The 19,710-nt window shown below is 48.4% G+C and overlaps 1 protein-coding gene across 2 annotated transcripts in view; it reads right to left on the bottom strand.

The window, feature by feature from the left end:
- The window catches only part of VAC14 (VAC14 component of PIKFYVE complex), a 54,143-nt gene extending 35,812 nt beyond the window's left edge, over window positions 1-18,331 (bottom strand). The window contains exons 1-9 of one of the 2 annotated variants that reach the window (XM_040329301.1): window positions 18,111-18,331; window positions 13,121-13,271; window positions 11,828-11,995; window positions 10,948-11,010; window positions 7,535-7,642; window positions 6,813-6,922; window positions 4,985-5,091; window positions 2,497-2,631; window positions 2,273-2,416 (exon numbers count right to left, since the gene is read on the bottom strand). In XM_040329301.1, coding sequence (XP_040185235.1) covers window positions 2,273-2,416; window positions 2,497-2,631; window positions 4,985-5,091; window positions 6,813-6,922; window positions 7,535-7,642; window positions 10,948-11,010; window positions 11,828-11,995; window positions 13,121-13,271; window positions 18,111-18,214 — 1,090 coding nt within the window. In that variant the 5' untranslated portion in view covers window positions 18,215-18,331. The remainder of the gene's footprint in view (window positions 1-2,272; window positions 2,417-2,496; window positions 2,632-4,984; window positions 5,092-6,812; window positions 6,923-7,534; window positions 7,643-10,947; window positions 11,011-11,827; window positions 11,996-13,120; window positions 13,272-18,110) is intronic. The other variant, XM_040329300.1, reaches the window with a different exon arrangement.
- Between the last annotated feature and the right edge of the window lie 1,379 nt (window positions 18,332-19,710).

The raw sequence follows: 19,710 nt of genomic DNA, 5'->3' as shown, positions 1-19,710 counted from the left end.
ATAGGCTTATCCTGAAGTTGTACAGCGGCGTGACCCACATCAATAAGAGCTGAAAACGGCCTCTAAGTCTGGGAGTAATGACAGCAGCCTGCGGCTCTTCAAGGGCCATCAAGGACTTTTGAGGTTTGGCATCACACAAGGTCTTGATGGCTGAAGGCTCAGAGCCCCAGGAAGAAGAAGATATTGATTCTGCAGGGGACGACATGGAGTACGCTCAAGACCTCTGAGGTCTGACAATCAAAACAATAAAATTATGCATGACTGCAGTGAATTCCTCCCAACGTGGAACCGATGAGGGGGCCCATGCCTGACAGAGCCAAGAATGTCAGGGACTCAAGTAGAAGAAACATTCCCAGGATGTCAAGTGTCAGGTTATTCAGTTGGTGCAATCCCAGGATCATTAGAGATCGAGAGGAGGCGGGACTCAATACAGCGGGACTGCTTTCCTTGCGTGTTGTGGATCCGACATGTCACAATGCAAAGGGACATCGTAGGTCAGGGTACAAGGCCAGACCCCGAGTAGTCAGGAACCAGCTGCTGGGATCAGAAGAGTTTCAGGAGCCAGGCCAGTGGTGACCAGGTCACTGTAAGCGGGCAAGAAAGACCAACCTGACTGGTGGGAGCAAGTGTGCCAAGCTCTACCTTGTGGATGACGTCAGTCCCTCAGCAATAACCCTTTCTGTGGTAAACAATAAATTGGGGATTCTAAATACCAACAAGCTCAATAACAAAGCATCTCCCGCCCACAAGACCAACCCACAAAGTGATAGGAAGGCTGTGCCATGGCTCAGGATCCAGAGAACACCGAGATCTAAAAACCACCATGATGCAGGGCCATGTGTCCAAAGGGCACAATGTGGGGCTCCTTCTCCCCCCCCCAGGCCACGATGTGGGGCCACGTGCCCCAGGGTCACATTGCAGGGTAGCCCTGCGATTATCCGACCTCCAAAGCCCCTGCTTACGATATGCTGATCCGGATATCTGCATATATCTCCAGCAGCTTCTGAAGGAATTCCGTTTGGGAAAAAAAATAAATAAAATGATCTATATAGACAAAGATTAGACTAATTTTAGAAGAGAAAAGATGCCCATCCTCCTGGACACCAACTGAAACTGAGGCATGCTGGGTGTAGAAGGTGTTATTCCAGACTGGAACTGGCTTTTGTTTGCCAGTTTCCAAATCCTCCTGTGGGGGCAGTATAACCACACAATAACTCAATTTCTGTGTCCCTCGATGAACACCAAAGAACAAAGTTTTTGCTATACCAACCCTAGATGTACAGGATGTCCCAAAAACCGCACGTGTCCTGAAGTGATCGATTCATCACAACAAATCTTCACTGATTGCCCCACATTGTGCACAGGGATAACATGATAATCCTCTTCATACACCCTATAGTGTAATCACATGCTCCTCATCATACGCCCCACACAGCGATCAGATGATCCTCCTCCTCATCATACACCCCACACAGCGATCAGATGATCCTCCTCCTCATTATACGCCCCACACAGCGATCAGATGATTCTCCTCATTATACGCCCCATACAGCGATCAGATGATCCTCCTCATTATACGCCCCACACAGCGATCAGATGATCCTCCTCCTCATTATACGCCCCGCACAGCGATCAGATGATCCTCCTCCTCATTATACGCTCCATACAGCGATCAGATGATCCTCCTCATTATACGCCCCACACAGCGATCAGATGATCCTCCTCCTCATTATACGCCCCGCACAGCGATCAGATGATCCTCCTCATCATTATACGCCCCACACAGCGATCATATGCTCCTCCTCCTCATTATACGCCCCACACAGCGATCAGATGATCCTCCTCATTATACGCCCACACAGCGATCAGATGATCCTCCTCATCATACGCCCCACACAGCGATCAGATGATCCTCATCATACGCCCCACACAGCATTAGATGATCCTCCTCCTCATTATACGCCCCACACAGCGATCAGATGATCCTCCTCCTCATTATACGCCCCGCACAGCGATCAGATGATCCTCCTCCTTATTATACGCCCCGCACAGCGATCAGATGATCCTCCTCCTCATTATACGCCCCACACAGCGATCAGATGATCCTCCTCCTCATTATATGCCCCACACAGCGATCAGATGATCCTCATACACCCTGCACAGTAATCCCATGATCATCTGCCACCCCACACTACAAAGACCGCATGCAGTGATTGGATGAGCCAATTACCCCACAATACCTAGAGCGCACACAAGGATCACATGCTCTTACCTTGTCCGTCAGTCTCCGGGTGTGTGCTGGAATCCTCCTCGGGTGGCACACTTGGTAAAAGAGTTATGTCGTCCGTCTCGTCATCTTCCGGGGTGATCAGCTTCATCAGGGTCTGATTACAAACGTTCGCCACCTCCTTAATGTCTGCGAAGGAAGTTATATAAGGAAATAAGACCGATCACATAACTGCCACCATACCATGCCCCCCCACAGACAAAGGATACTCTTCTTGCGGTCATCGTAAGACAGGCAGGGCAGCACGGCGGTCAGAATCCCAGAAGAATAAGGAAGCATCACCCTTCCCGCCAGCTGCAGGAACTCCCTGATCCAGGACATGGCAGTGAGCTGGATCAGATCATCTGTGGATGGACAGAAAAGTGAATGACGGTACAGGCCCAGCAAGGGACCCAACTTACATCTCAAACCAACCATCCACCAAGGATCATTCTTCTTCTTCATGGTTGATTTATATTGAAGAGCAGATATCACTATATTCTGCAGCATTTCTCAATACCACGGCTTGCACTTTGCTGCCATTCATTAAAATGCTGCCATAGAGGATGCCAGTCTCTCACTACCCCAACTGGTAATGGATAGACTCCGGAGATAGGGAGCTTAGAGGGGTAAAGAGGGGGGGGGGGGGGAATTAGAGAAGGGAAAAAAAGAGAAGGGAAAAGCACATGCACTAGACCCCGGAGAAGCCTGTGGGAAGAAGAAATATGAAAGATAGCCACAAGAGGAAATAAATAAGGTGATGGTGGAGGGGAGAGGGTTGGAGGGGGGGGGGGGGAGGGGGAGGGGTAGAAGGAAGAAGACAAATAGAAATAATACACAGGCGACACGACTGATGATAAAAATAAGGTTTTATGGAAAAGTAACGAAATGTCTTTTTTAATGTATATTTTTGTATATGATTGTAAACACAGAATGCACTATAAGGCCTCTTTCAGACTGGGGCAGGAGCCGCGGTGGCGGTATAACGCCGCTTAAAATAGCGGCGCTATACCCCCGGGATTGCCGAGGGAATCAGCCGCTAGCGGTGCGGTATTAACCCCCGCTAGCGGCCGATAAAGGGTTAATGCCGCCAGCAATGCGCCTCTATAGAGGCGCATTGCGGGCGGTATTGCCGCGGTTTCCCATTGTTTTTAATGGGAAGGAGCGGTATACATGCCGCTCCTCTCACCGCTCCAAAGATGCTGCCAACAGGAGATTTTTTTGTCTCCCGCCAGCGCATCGCCTTAGTGTGAAAGCCCTCGGGCTTTCACATTGAGTCTGCAGTAAAGGAGTTTTTCAGGTGGGATAGCAGCGCTATTTTTAGCGCTGTACCGCCTGAAAAACTCCTCAATGTGAAAGGGGCCTTAGAGCAAAATAATAAAAAGGATATTAAATGGAAAAAAAAAATGCTGCCATGGTATTGAAGGCCAAGTTAACTTTTTTTCTTCTTCTAAATTCCAGCTCCCCATGTACCAATAACCACTTCCGAACCAAGCCTATTTCTGACACTTGTTGTTTACATGTTAAAATCTGTAATTTTTTTTGTCCCGCTGAATTTGCGCAGTGGTCTTTCACAAACGCAATTTTTTTTGGAGGAAAACATAAAATCAAAAATACACTTTACGGGAAAAAGATAAAAAAAAAAAACACCACCACACACACACAGTAAGTTAGCCCAATTTGTTTTGTTTATTGTGAAAGATTTTTAAAAATCCAAGGATTATTGTTTTTAAATCCGTGCCATTGGCATCCTCGTAAACCAGAAGGGACTCCAGGAAGCCAGCGGACGTGCGGGCTGGTCGCTCGGCTCTCCCAGTGAGCCGAGAGGCCAGGGCGGACGTCCCCTACAGCTCCTAGTGATAACAGCTCCTCAAGAGCTCTTAAAAAAGGGGGGGGGGGGGAAGAACCCCACACATTACAGGTCTGCAACTGCAGGCTTCATACAAGTACAACCCTTTCAAGACGTTTCACGGGAAGTGGTTAAGGTACTTCTTTTGCAAAAGTAAAAAAACAGCCCTCCATTTATTCTACACACGCTGATCTCACTGGCTTCATGGCCGTTTACAAACACTCGTGACACAGGAAGGAGATGACCAGCTGAGTGTAGATGATGCAGGGTGTGTGCTAATGAGATCAGCTGATCAACTACTTCCTGTGTCATGACCTATAGTCCGTCTGTCTAGGAAGCAAGACAGAAGTAATGGAGCAGAGTTTTTAAACAGCCATGAAGCCAGTGAGGTAAGTGTGTAGAATAAATGGAAAGCGGTTTTATTTTTGCAAAAGAAGTACATTAATGCTATATTGGTACAAAGGGGCGCTAGAATTTAGGAAAAAAGTGTGAACAAAAAGGTGACCCAAGCCTTTAAACCTTGTTGAAAGAACTGAAATCGAACAAATGAAAGGAGCAGGTCATGTTCTCCCTGTGCGCGTTTCCTCCCACACGCCAACGATATACCGGTAGGTTAATTGGCTCCTATCTAAATTTCCCCTAGTATACGTATGAATAAATGCGAGTTAGGGACCCTGTAAGCTCGAGGGCAGGGACCGATGTGAATGCGCAATATATAAGTAAAGTGCATGTAATAAACAAAACCAGCGATAGTTGGGAACCACAAAAATCTCTCCAGCACTCCCGATACAGAACGTCTTTTAAAATATCAGAAAATATAAAACCTGAACCAGACTGGAAGGACCTACCTGAGGACTGGAAGGACCTACCTGAGGACTGGCAGTGAATGACGAGGATATTGGCCATTTCCGCAAACTTCACACTTTCCGGAAGCTTCTTTATTTCCTTCAAGAATTCTCCCAGGGAGACCTCACACCTGTAAGATGGGACCCAAAGTCAGTCCTCGCCCATCTGCCTACAGCACACAGTCCCTGCATGCCCTCCTCACCAGGCGGAGGACTATGGCAGACTTACAGCACAAGATCTGATAACATCCAGGAAATGTGAACACAACGATCTGCTTCTAGATCCACCTTTTCGGGTTATTCAGGATACGAGTTCCAAATGGGATTCTGAATGATTGTCGAGAATTGCCATCACTCACCTTCCTGATAAACCCAGCTAATAAATTCTTTCACTTAATTTTTTTCTGACATGTTGGTCTTCTATCTTTTACTTGGATACAGCTGAATAAAACAAAAACTGTGGCCCGGATTCACAGACACTGGCGCACATTTGTGCCGCCGTAGCGTATCTCCTTTACGCTACGCCGACGCAGAGAGGCAAGCATGGAATTCACAAAGCACTTCCTCCCAAAACTGCGCTGGGGCGTCAGCTATGCGAATGAGGCGTGACCCCATGCAAATGGGCCGAGCGCCAGACAGATACGTATCGCCAACTGCGCATGTGCCGTCCCGTGGGCGCATCTCGGTGCGCATGCTCACAAATACGTTGGAACAACTGCCTAAGATACGCCGGATCACTGCCTACGGCGTGAATGTAACCTACGCCCAGCCATATTCACGTACAGCGTAAAATAGGCCGGCTTGGGTTCCCTGGTGCAGCCCTTTGCATGGATGCTGCTGAATTACACCTCCTTTATGGGGCATAACTTTGCGCCGTACGTACAACTTGCGCGCACCAGTCGTAGCCTGCGTCGGGCGCAAGTACGATCGTGAATCGGCGTATCTCTCTCATTTGCATATTTGAATAGAAAATCAATGGGAGCGCCACATGCGTCCAGCGTAAATATGCGCCCACTCTACGCCGGTGTAGGCAAGTTATGCTGGTGGAATGAAGCCTGTTTTTAGGCGTATCTTCGTTTTGTGGGCACGGCACACAGATACGACGGCGCATATTTGCACTTACGCGGCGTATCTCGAGATACGTTGGCGCAAGTGCTTTGTGAATCCGGGCCTGTGTTTTTATTTCAGGCTGCAAAGCAACTAAACACGATTATTTTAAAAAAGGGGAGGCGATTCTTTTCTATACCCATTGTAAACGATCATCCTGCCACAGTAGTAGATAAATTCCACAACAAAGAGGACTACACTCATCACCACACCCTATCAAATATAGGACAGATAACATCAAGTACAAAACCCCTTGAGTAACAAAAAGTAACAGTGTGAACAAACCCCAGCGAATGATTCTAAAGCCTCGTACACAAGGCAGGGTTTTGTTGGATAATCCAACCATTTGTACGCTCCATTGGACAATTGTTGTCGGAATTTCCGACAAAAGGTGTTTTATAGCACGACAAATGTGTCTTGTAAGATTATCCTATCCTATTCAAAGTACAAACACGCATGCTCCGAACCAATGATAACCATAAGACAACATTAGCAGAAGTTGCCCAAAGGGTGGCACTAAAGAGCTGAAAAACCACGTAGTTTCGTTTACGTTGGCTGAAAAAGTTCTGCCGTCTGTGTGCATACCAGGTTCACAGCCAACGCCCTTCGCACAAAATTCCACCGATTTGTCCGATGGAAATCCGATTGTCTATACAAGGCTTAAGAGTGTAATTGGATTTGTTGTAGAATGTTCTGGTGAGATTAAAAAGCCCGGGAAGGGATCCCAGAAAATCAGTTTACTTACATCTTCCGGATCTCTTTACTGTTATCTCCAAGGATCTGGAAGAGTCCATCCAGAATTTCTGGCAAATACTCCAAAAGATTAATGTCTGGAACCGACTCCAACACCAGAATCTGAGAGCAGAGCAAGCAACATTTATCACCATCATCCAAACACTTCGTACTGCTATAGAGACCCCCCTAATCCAAACGCCTACAATCCCCCCCCCCCCCCCCCCCCCCCTATTCCAAGACGGCCACCTCATGATCCCACTAGTTTCAACGTTCTGCCCACCATTCCAGAAGATCTCCCAGGACCCCAATAGTGCTACATCATTACAACAGTCCCCTACATAAAAGACCCCATTACAGCCCCAAAATGCCAGAAGTCCTCCCACAACCCCACTGTAGTCAAACTATTAAAGAAGGCCCCTGCAGGACCTCACTACAGTCCTAAAATACCAAGAGTCACCCCCAGGACTCCCCCAATGACCTCACTATACCATTACAATTCCATAAAGGTCACCAGGCTCTATTACAACCCCATCATTCCAGGAGATACCCCAAGATGCCACTTCCGCCCCACAATCCACAATTCATGATAGTCCTATGTACAATCCTCCCTTCTCCAGAAAAGCAGAGGATGCCCCCCTCTCCCCAGTACCTATTGGCCATTACATTTAATAAGCAACTGAATAAAAGCAGCAGAATATTCTATAGACGGAGGAACGAACAATGAACACTCACCCAGGAGATGATGAACTGTCGGGCGTATTGGTTGTTGGAGTAGATTCTCTCACGCAGAAGAGGAACGAAACTGACCAGATCAAACTTGTTACTTTCCGTCACAATATCCTGCAATGGGGAGTAACTGACATGATCGCAGCCATCATACTGACACCCCTCACAGTACAACATACAACAGGTCCCATTGTAAGGTAACCTTATGAGATCATGCTATGAGGTTACGTTAAGAGAGGAGACTATGGGGTCATGCTACGAGGTATGAAACCTTGTTCCTTTGAACCTCACATCAATCCGAGACATAGGATCATCTTGTCAGGGCCTAGATCACCTTCTGGTGGCACTGTGCTTCCCAGAGTGGGAAATTGTAGTTCCGGTGTCCATCAGTGGGTGACTGCCAGTAGATTCCAGTTATCTCCACCTGATGTTGGCTGCTGGAAGGGTATTTATTCCCTCCTCTACTTTTACACTTTTTCGTTTTCCTTTGCTGTCAGATACTGCTTGCCACTTATCCTGATTTTGCTCCTGCCCTTCATCCTGAACACTGTCTGTTGCCTCTTTCTGCTCCCCTTCTACCCAATATCAGTCCTAATTCCACCTTCCCATCTTTTCCCTGTTTATCCGTGTTCCCCATTTTTGTACATATTGTATATAATTCGTTTGTTAGTTAGGCTTCCGTTACGTTGCTATTTTGGTTATATGGTTATGGTTCACTTGTATCCTTATGTTTTCTGTTTGCATATCTAGACTTTAAAATATTTTCTCACTCTTCTTTGCATAACTGTTCAAGTTCAGTTAAATTTGATGGTGACCATTTGTGAACTGCAGTCTTAAAATCATTCCACAGATATTCAATGGGGTTTTAACCACTTAACCCCCGGACCATATTGCTGGTCAAAGACCAGAGCACTTTTTGCGATTCGGCATTGCATCGATTTAACTGACAATTGCGCGGTCATGCGACGTGGCTCCCTAACAAAATTGGCGTCCTTTTTTCCCCACAAATAGAGCTTTCTTTTGGTGGCATTTGATCACCTCTGCGGTTTAGTTTTTGCGCTATAAACAAAAATAGAGCGACAATTTTGAAAAAAAAAAAAAAAAATGAATATTTTTTACTTTTTGCTATAATAAATATCCCCCAAAAATATATAAAAAAACGTTTTTTTTGTCCTCAGTTTAGGTCGATACGTATTCTTCTACATATTTTTCTAAAAAAAAAAAACGCAATAAGCGTTTGATTGGTTTGCGCAAAAGTTATAGCGTTTACAAAATAGAGGGTATTTTTATGGCATTTTTATTAATATTTTTATTTTTTTATTTTTTTACTAGTAATGGCGGCGATCAGCGATTTTTTTTCGCTACTGCGACATTATGGCGGACACTTTTGACATTTTCTCACATCACTATTCAATAACAGACTAGGGGAGGGAAAAGACCTGTAAGCATTATTGAATTTAAGCAGAAAAAAAAAAAAAAAAAAATCTGGTCTTTACTGCCAAACAGGGCTGTACTGTGTGGCAGAGCTGTGTAAATCCCATGACAGGATGAACAGAAATTCAACTCCTTTGCTGGGTACGAAGAAAAAGTCCTGGAGGGCCGCTCACCATCGAAGGCATCTTTATTAACCGCTTAAGCCCCGGACCATTTTGCAGCTAAATGCCCAGGCCAGGTTTTGCGATTCGGGACTGCGTCGCTTTAACAGACAATTGCGCGGTCGTGCGACGTGGCTCCCAAACAAAATTGGCGTCCTTTTTTCCCCACAAATAGAGCTTTCTTTTGGTGGTATTTGATCACCTCTGCGGTTTTTATTTTTTGCGCTATAAACAAAAATAGAGCGACAATTTTGAAAAAAATTCAATATTTTTTACTTTTTGCTATAATAAATATCCCCCAAAAACATATATAAAAATTTTTTTTTCCTCAGTTTAGGCCGATACGTATTCTTCTACCTATTTTTGGTAAAAAAAAAATCGCAATAAGCGTTTATCGATTGGTTTGCGCAAGATTTATAGTGTTTACAAAATAGGGGATAGTTTTATTGCATTTTTATTAAATTATTTTTTTTTTACTACTATTGGCGGCGATCAGTGATTTTTTTCGTGACTGCGACATTATGGCGGACACTTCGGACAATTTTGACACATTTTTGGGACCATTGTCATTTTCACAGCAAAAAATGCATTTAAATTGCATTGTTTGTTGTGAAAATGACAGTTGCAGTTTGGGAGTTAAACACAGGGGGCGCTGTAGGAGTTAAGGATCACTGTGTGTGTGTTTACAACTGTAGGGGGTGTGGCTGTAGGATGGACGTCATCGATCGAGTCTCCCTATATAAGGGATCACTCGATCGATGCGCCGCCACAGTGAAGCACGGGGAAGCCGTGTTTACATACGGCTCTCCCCGTTCTTCAGCTCCGGGGAGCGATCGCGAGGGGGCGGCTATAAACGAATAGCCGCGCCGTCGTCCCGGATCGCTCCCCGAGGCTTACCGACCGCCGCACGCAGCGGAGGGGGTCCCGATCGGACCCCCCACCCGCTAGAAGGCAAGGGCGTATATATACGCCCTTCTGCCTGTCCGTGCCATTGTGCGGACGTATATAGGCGTGCGGCGGGCGTTAAGTGGTTAATATCTTAATCTATCTATCTATCTATGGCAGGTAAAATCCAATACAGTTACTTCATGTTACAGAAGACATGAAAAGCCTCCGACGTGTCTCACATCGTATGGAGGTGCTTGATCTATGATTAAGCACCTCCATACAGTGTGAAACACATCAGAAGCTTTTCCTGTGTTCTGTAACATTAGGTAACTGTATTGGATTTTATCTGCCACACAAAATATTAAATAAAGATGCCTTCAATGGTGTGCGGCCGTCCAGGACTTTTTCTTTTCTTCCCAATTCGTTGCAGAGCCAGCACCTGTAAGTTCCTAAATAGGCCGTGTGCTTTAAATGTCTGGGGCTTGGAGCGGCAATTCTTTTATTTTCCTTTGCTGGGTAGAACATCTCTCATATTCATTTTATATCTGTATTCAGGAGGTTCCTGCAGTTCAGCTTTGAAGGTCAGCCATTTTACTTTTAATAAAGGGGAGTATACTTCAGGATTAGGCACCGCCCACCACCATCCCCACATCCTATCAGAGGGCTTCAGTGGCCAAAACTGGCCCTCTCCATGGACTAGTCATGCCTTAGGGAAGACCCCCAACGCTGCCTGTTCACACTGGACATTGTGCCGTGTATGCAGCAGGTAGAATCTTTATTGTGAACCCCAAATGTCAATGATAGGGGTGCTGGGAAAAACGAGGGACAGCCTCCATGCAATGATTTCTGCCTGCCCTGGTAAATGTTTTTGAACAAAGTCCAGTGTGATCAGTCCTCGCCGTATGCTGCCAAAATGTCACACAAACACACACACACCTTCAGTAGTCGGTCCAGAAGCTCAGACCCGCTCTTCACGTTTGGGTCCGGGTCAGCGGCGAGCTGCAGGAAGAGAAGGAAGGAAGAAAGTTGAAGGGAATTCACCACCCCAGCAAAAATTTCCCAGCCAATCACAGCCTCTTCCCCACCAGCTATGAACCCCACCCCCCACCTCTGTGCCACACCCCATTCAATCTCCTTGATCTGAAGGCTGTCCATGGATGGCTGATGTCTGCCTATCCCAACACCGGTTCCGCCAAGGCCAGGACCATGAGGTCCTCATCATCTGATAATCACAGCAGCCCCAGATCACCACCCTACCCCCAACAGGCTCCAGAACAACCCCCCCCCCCCCCCCGATGGGCCCCCGAACATCACCCTACCCCCAACAGGCCCCAGAATATCACCCTACCCCCGATGGGCCCCAAATGGTTAACATACCCCCCCAACATCACCCTACCGCCAACAAGCTCCAGAACAAACCCCACCCCCCCGATGGGCCCCCGAACATCACCCTACCCCCAACAAGCCCCAGAATATCACCCTACCCCCGATGGGCCCCAAATCGTTAACCTACCCCCCCAACAGGCCCCAGAACATCAGCCTACCACCAACAGGCCCCAAAACATCACCCCTCCCCCGGTGGGCCTCAAATCATCACGCTACCCCCAACAGGCCCCAGAACAAACCCTTTCCCTGATGTGCCCCAGTACATGCCCCTCCTTTCAACGGGCCCCAGAACATCCATCACCAAAGGCCACTAAACATCCTCGAACACCCAACCCCAAAATGTTCCCCCATCCCCCCCCACAACAGGCCCCAGGAAATCCTCCTCCATCAAACAGGTCATTGGTGACATCAGGTATCAGACCTCCATTACCTTGCTGAGTCCATCGAACAAAACGTTGAAGTGAGGCAGGACGGAGCCTCGTGCCACTTTGACGATGTTGTACAGAGCCTCACAGGCGTAATACCGTAGTCGACTGTCTGCATCATTGAAGCAGGTGAGAACAGGCTCTATAAGTTCCCGCAGATACTGACCGGAGTCCTACAAAACGACAGAAAGACGATGAAGAGAAAATCAAACTAAAGCCCCTCCTCCTCCCTATCATTCCTGTGCCCCGAGTCCTCTCTGCCCTAAATTGTACTACCCCCACACCTTTCCTTTGCCCTCAACTCTACTTTCCCACCATTTGCACCTCTTTTCCTTGAATCTTCCATGACCCCCCCCAGGCACCTCTATCTTGAGACCTCCATGCTCCACCCTAAACTCTACTTGCTCCCACATGTCCCACAACCTCCTGTCTCTCTACGCCAGGGCTCGACAAATCCCGGTCACCAGGTCGTTTTTTTTTGTGAGCTGGCGCCATCTGGTGGTGGCCGTTGGTATTACAAGTTAAGCATTACAAGTTAAACAGCAATTCTAATGTAATTTTTCACTATTTTTACTGCCATCTTCTTCCCTCTAATTAAAACCCCCAAACATTATATATATATATATATATATATATATATATATATATATATATATATATATATATATATATATATATATATATATATATTTTATCCTAACACCCTAGAGAATAAAATGGCGATTGTTGCAATACTTTCTGTCACGCCGTATTTGTGCAGCGGTCTTACAAGCGCACTTTTTGGGGAAAAAAATACACTTTTTTTAATTAAAAAAATAAGACAACAGTAAAGTTATCCCCATTTTTTTTAATATTATGAAAGATAATGTTACGCCGAGTAAATTCATACCCAACATGTCACGCTTCAAAATTGCGTCCGCTTGTGGAATGCCGACAAACTTTTACCCTTTAAAATCTTCATAGGCGACGTTTAAAAAGATCTACAGGTTGCATGTTTTGAGTTACACTAGGGCTAGAATTATTGCTCTCGCTCTACCAATCGCGGCGATACCTCACATGTGTGGTTTGAACACCGTTTACATATGCGGGCGCTGCTCACGTATGTGTTCGCTTCTGCGCGCAAGCTCGTCGGGACGGGGTGCGTTTTCTGGCTCCTAACTTTTTTAGCTGGCTCCTAGATTCCAAGCAAATTTGTCAACCCCTGCTCTACGCCTTTATAGTAGAATTAAGTTAGTTAACACAATGATGACATCACTGACACCCATCCCCAGCATAGAGCACCGAATATCTTCACCCACCTTTCCCAGGGCAATGGAGCAGGCTGCCAGTCCGATGAGCCCACCCTTCCGGCTGTGTGGGTGCTGGGAGAGCGCAAACTCCTGAGACAGGATCAGAATCACATGTTTGATCTGCACCGTGTTACTCTGCGCAACGAACTCCCGGACCAACCTGTGGAGACAAAGAGCTGACACTTCACCCACAACCTACACTGAGAATTCAATCGTCAGAAGTCTCACCAGATAGACAGAGCTGGGAACCCAGGGGGAGACAATGGGTAGTGTGATTGGTGAATGGATAGACTCCACCGACTCCAGCAATGACACCATGCACCCCTCTCTGTGGACCGGACACTAGAATGTCGGCAGAGGGGGGAATCATGTGACCAGAAGCTGCCCAAACATAGATATAGTGGCTGAATCAATTAACTTCCCAGACTAACAGAAACGGGAAACTATATAAGGGGGGTGGGGGGGGGGGCATTGTCTCCTATATGGTGGTTCCTCTGATGTCAAAGTAGTGGTGTCTCCCAGATCAGGTTCCCCCTAGTGTCAAAGTGAGTGTTGTCTCTTGTATCAGTGTCCCCCTGGTGTCATAGTGTGAGGGTGCGTCCTATATTGGGGTCCCCCTTGTGTCACAGTGTGAGGGTGTCTCCTATATTGGGGTCCCCCTTGTGTCATAGTGTGAGGGTTTCTCCTATATTGGGGTCCCCCTTGTGTCAATGTGTGAGGGTGTCTCCTATATTGAGGTCCTCCTGGTGTCATAGTGTGAGGGTGTCTCCTATATTGGGGTCCCCCTTGTGTCACAGTGTGAGGGTGTCTCCTATATTGGGGTCCCCCTTGTGTCAGTGTGTGAGGGTGTCTCCTATATTGGGGTCCCCCTTGTGTCAGTGTGTGAGGGTGTCTCCTATATTGGGGTCCCCCTTGTGTCAGTGTGTGAGGGTGTCTCCTATATTGGGGTCCCCCTTGTGTCAGTGTGTGAGGGTGTCTCCTATATTGGGGTCCCCCTTGTGTCAGTGTGTGAGGGTGTCTCCTATATTGGGGTCCCCCTGGTGTCACAGTGAGGGTGTCCCCTACAGTGGGGAAAATAGTGATTTGATCCCCTGCAGATTTTGTAAGTTTGCCCACAAATGAAGGGTCTATAATGTTTTATCATAGGTGCATTTTAAATGATAGAGACAGAATATCAACCAAAAATCCAGAAATAACACACGATACAAATGTTATAACTTGAGTTGCAGTTCAGTGAGTAAAATAAGTATTTGACTCCAAAGAAAAACATGACTTCGTACTTGGTGGAGAAACCCTTATTGGCAATTACAGAGGTCAGACGTTTCTTGTAGTTGGTGATCAGGTTTGCACACATCTCAGGGGGGATTTTGACCCACTCTACTTTTACAGATCTTCTCTAAATCCTTAAGGTTTCTTGGCAAATCGAAGTTTCAGCTCCCTCCTTACATTTTCTATAGGATCAAGGTCTGGAGACTGGATAGGCCACTCCTTGACCTTAAAGCGGAGGTTGACCCTAAAAACATGTATACAACATTGCATTCTGCATACTGCCAACATTTACAGTATGCTGTTTTTTTTTTGCTGTACATACCGTATTATTGCTATTTTCCACCCGGCTTCCGGGTACTCGCTCCCGTGGGAGTTGGCGTTCCTATGCAGAGGCGCAGTGTCATGGGGGACTTTGCCCAGATGATTGACGTCTTGAGGAAAAACTTCCCCTCGGTGGATAAGGCGCCTCACGAGTTTCCGAAAGTAGCCGAACTGCGAGTCGGCTCTATACGGCGCCTGCGCACCAACTAGGAGCCGTGTAGAGCTGACTGCGTAGGCGCCGTATAGAGCCGACTCGCAGTTTGGCTACTTTCGGAAACTCGTGACGCGCCTTATCCGCCAGGGTGAAGTTTTTCTCAAGACGTCAATCATCTGGGCGAAGTCCCACATGACACTGAGCCTCTGCATAGGAACGCCAACTCCCGCGGGAGTGAGTACCAGGAAGCCGGGTGGAAAATAGCAATATTACGGTATGTACAGCAAAAAAAAAACAGCATACTGTAAATGTTGGCAGTATACAGAATGTAATGTTATATACATGTTTTTAGGGTGAACCTCCCCTTTAATGTGCTTCTTGAAGCACTTCCTGCCACTACTTTGTTGCCTTGGGGTATGTTTTGGGTCATTGTCATGCTGGAAGACCCATCTTCAGTGTTCTGGCTGAGGGAAGAAGGTTCTCATCCAAGATATTACAATACATGGCCCCGTCCATTGGCCCCTCAATGCGGCAAAGTCATCCTGGACCTTTAGCAGAGAAACAGCCCCAAAGCACAATGTTTCCACCTCCATGCTTCACTGTAGGGATGGTGTTCTTAGGGTCATAGTCGGCATTTTAATTCCTCCAAACACAGCGGGTTGAGTTAATGCCAAAGAGCTAAATTTAGGTCTCATCTGACCACTATAATCGTGTCCCTGATGTCCCCTGACAGCTCTTTGGTCTTGCCCATGATGGTGAGGTTTAAATGGAAGATATTCGGGCGTTTTGGAGAAATTGGCAGCGGCCGATTTTTATCCAAATTAGGCCAATATTTAACTTGGCCGCTAGCGGTGCCACGGCTTCAGAGCTAGGCCGAAGCCACGGCCTTTCCTGATGCTGTGACCGTGGCGGAAATACGCGGATTGCCGCCGCGGTCACAGCATCAGGAAAGGCTGCGGCTTAGCTCCGGAGCCGCGGCCATCTTGGTACACCCAGCGCGGGGCCCTCCTCTCTGTTTACACCCACAGAGGAGGAGGAGCCCGCGCTGGTGGGACACACACCGCTCTCTGGTATCTGTAATACGGGGGGCAGGGGGGGTCTGTACTGAGGAGGGGGGGGGGGGTGTCTATACTGGAGGGAGAGGGGGTCTGTACTGTACACAATTAGTGCCACTTGCCATCCAGTGCCACCTGCCAGTGCCAATACCAATTAGTGCCACCTTCCATCCAGTGCCACCTGCCAGTGCCACCATCCAGTGCCAATTAGTGCCACCTTCCATCCAGTGGCATCTGCCAGTGCCAATTAGTGCCACCTTCCATCCAGTGCCACCTAAAGCCATCAGTGCCACCTGCCAATGCCAGCGCAATCTGCCAGTGCTAACTATTGCCATCCAGTGCCAATTAGTGCCACCTGCCAGTCAGTGCCAACCAGTGCCACTGTGACCTGTTAGTGCCACCTGCCAGTGCCACGTGCCAATCAGTGCCATCTGCCAATCGGTGCCACCTGCCAGTGTCAATTAGTGCCACCAGCCAATCAGTGCCTTCTGCTAGTGCCACCTTCCGGTGCCACAAAAAAAAAAAAAAAATCGGCCTAAAATATCGGCCGCAAAAATCGGCCGCAAAAATCGGCATCATATATCGGCCATCGGCCACCCTGATTTCTAAATGTCGGCATCGGCCAGAGAAAAACCCATATCGGTCGACCTCTAGTTGGTAGAGGATCAAATACTTTACTCACTGAACTGCAACTCAATTTATTTTATTTTTATCATGTTTTTTTCTGGATTTTTGGTTGATATTCTGTCTCTATCATTTAAAATACACCTATGATAAAAAATGATAGACCCTTCAATTCTTTCTAAGTGGGCAAACTTACAAAATCTGCAGGGGATCAAATATTTTTTTCCCCCCACTGTATACTGGGGACCCCTGGGGCCTTATTGAGGGTGTCTCCTATATTGGGGACCCCTGGAGTTCTATCTGGGGGGTTTTCTATATTGGGATCCCCTTGGTGTCATAAGGAGGGTGTCATTTCTACTTGGGTCCCCCTGGTGTCTTAGTAGGAATGTTCCCAATATTGGGGTCCCCCCAGTGTTATAGTGAGGAGGGTATCACCTATAAGGGGAGGGGGGGTGTCCCTGATGTCATAGTAAGGGGGGGGCGTTTCCTATATGGGGAAAAGTTCTTCTATAGAATGACATGTCGCACTGCCCTCCTGATGGTAATGAATGGAATACTGAACATCGGGAGAGGGGAGATTTTATAGAGTGTGTGTGTCCTGGCACAGGGTGGAGGGGGATCAGTCATGTGGGGGGGGGGGGGGTCTCTGCCATGGCACAGGGTGGAGGGGGATCAGTCATATGGGGGGGGGGGTCTCTGCCATGGCACAGGGTGGAAGGGATCAGTCATGTGACAGGTGTGTGTGGGGGATCAGTCATGTGGGGGGGTCTCTGCCATGGCACAAGGTGGAGGGGGATCAGTCATATGGGGGGGGGTCTCTGCCATGGCACAGGGTGGAGGGGAATCAGTCACGTGGGAGGTGTGGGGGGTCTCTGCCATGGCACAGGGTGGAGGGGGGTCAGTCATGTGACAGGTGTGTGTGGGGGTCTCTGCCATGGCACAAGGTGGAGGGGGATCAGTCATGTGGGGGGGGGGGGTCTCTGCCATGGCACAGGGTGGAGGGGGTCAGTCATGTGGGGGGGGGTCTCTGCCATGGCACAGGGTGGAGGGGGTCAGTCATGTGGGGGGGTCTCTGCCATGGCACAGGGTGGAGGGGATCAGTCATGTGGGGGGGTCTCTACCATGGCACAGGGTGGAGGGGGATCAGTCATGTGGGGGGGGGGGGGGTCTCTGCCATGGCACAGGGGGTCGGTCATGTGACAGGTGTGGGGGGGTGTCTCTGCCATGGCACAGGGGATCAGTCTTGTGGGGGGGGTCTCTGCCATGGCACAGGGTGGGTCAGTCATGTGACCAGTGTGGGGGGGGGGGGTCTCTGCCATGGCACAGGGTGGAGGGGGTCGGTCATGTGACAGGTGTGGGGGGGGTGTCTCTGCCATGGCACAATGTGGAGGGGGATCAGTCTTGTGGGGGGTGTCTCTGCCATGGCACAGGGTGGGTCAGTCATGTGACCAGTGTGGGGGGGTGTCTCTGCCATGGCACAGGGTGGGTCAGTCATGTGACCACTGTGGGGGGGTGTCTCTGCCATGGCACAGGGTGGGTCAGTCATGTGACCAGTGTGGGAAAGAGGGAGTCTCACTTCTCGATCTCCAGAGCCGCCACCTTCCTCTTCTCGTACATCTTGTCGGTCAGGGCCCGAACGATGTTGGGGGTGAGCGGGGACAGGTCCCGCTCCGCGTTCATCTTCCTCACCGGCCGCCGCTGCTCGGCCCCGCCCCTCTCCGATCATATGACCCGCACCGGCTCCGATCGGCTGTCACGTGCACCTCGCTCCCCTCTGCTGTCATGCGAACGGACACCGCCCAGCACACAGTGCCCGCCCCCTCCGCCGCGCTGATTGAACGATTCTGCAGCTCGTGACACGCCCATTACTCGGTTTTGTCATTACAGTGGGCGGAGACCCGTCAGACGGTGAAAGATGGGCGGGGTTAGGACAGGATGAAGGCGGGGTTATAATTAGCTGGGGAATCTAATAAGGTTCCGCTAATAGCACGGAGTATCGTTCGGGGGGGTGGGGTCTCTTATTACCCATTCAGATGGAGTATTACCCCCTGAGAGGCGGGGCATCTTATTACCTCTCCAGGCAGAGTTTTATCCTAGGGGGCAAAATCTTTTATTACCCCTCCAAACGGAGTATTACTCCCATGATCTCCTATTACCCCTCCAATATTACCCGGGGGGGGGGGGGGGGCTGGGTCTCCTATTACCCCTCTACATGGAGTGTTACACAGGGGCGGGGTCTCTTATTACCCCTCCGGACCCTTGATAATGGCCCCTGATGTCCCCTTAGTACACGTGGACCCCTATATCTGCCCCTCCATCACCTTCTCTACTTTGTGGGGGTGTGCTTTCCATCTTCTCTATTCTTAGGGGGCAGGGCAGGCCCTCCATTACATGGTTTTCAATTTTTTTTAAACAAATGTGTGAAAAGTGTGGCGTGCATTTGTATTCAGCTCCCGAGTCCAACGAATGATCTGCCGATTTTCAGATCGTTGGTACTGTGATATCGACAGCCAGGGCCGATCCTCGCTATAGGCTCACTATGCAAGCCGCTTAGGGCCCCGCAAAGCTGCGAAGGGCCCCCCAAATTACTAGAGGCCCCGCCTGGTGAGAAGTCATTTTCGCCCCCTCACCCCGCTTTTCAACTTCCGACAGCAGAACACCCCCTCCCCCCGCTTCTCAACCTTCTTTAATGTGACATGTCACTGTCGTCGGGGGCCCCGATTCTCATTTTTAATGTGCCATGTCATTTTGCATAGGGCCCCAGGGAGGTCAGGATCGGCACTGTCGACAGCCGATATAAAATTGTTGACGTACGTGAACTCAAGGTCCGATTTTATTAGTACGGTTTTGGTACGGAAAAAAAAAAACTAAGAGCAAGACTACCCATACTCAGAAACGAAAGAATGCATAAAAACTATTCAACACAAGACTTCAGTTCTGAAGTTGATTCGTACGATAATTTTCGTATGGTGAGTAACCTCTTCACTTTCGACATGAGACTGAACGGTCGTCTGAAAATCTGATCTTGTGTATGAGGTTTAAGTGTGGTATTTGCATTTGAAATCTATTGCTGTGAACCTACATCATGTGATCAAATGAACTGCCCATGCAAGTGAAACAGGCCATAGTAAGATTTCAAAAATTTAACAAATCCATCAGAGAGATAGCAGCAACAT

Source organism: Rana temporaria, chromosome 11 (genome assembly GCF_905171775.1).
Source record: "Rana temporaria chromosome 11, aRanTem1.1, whole genome shotgun sequence".
Taxonomy (NCBI): domain Eukaryota; kingdom Metazoa; phylum Chordata; class Amphibia; order Anura; family Ranidae; genus Rana; species Rana temporaria.
Note: the sequence above shows the minus strand (reverse complement) of the source record. Positions and strands in the feature narration are given on the sequence as shown.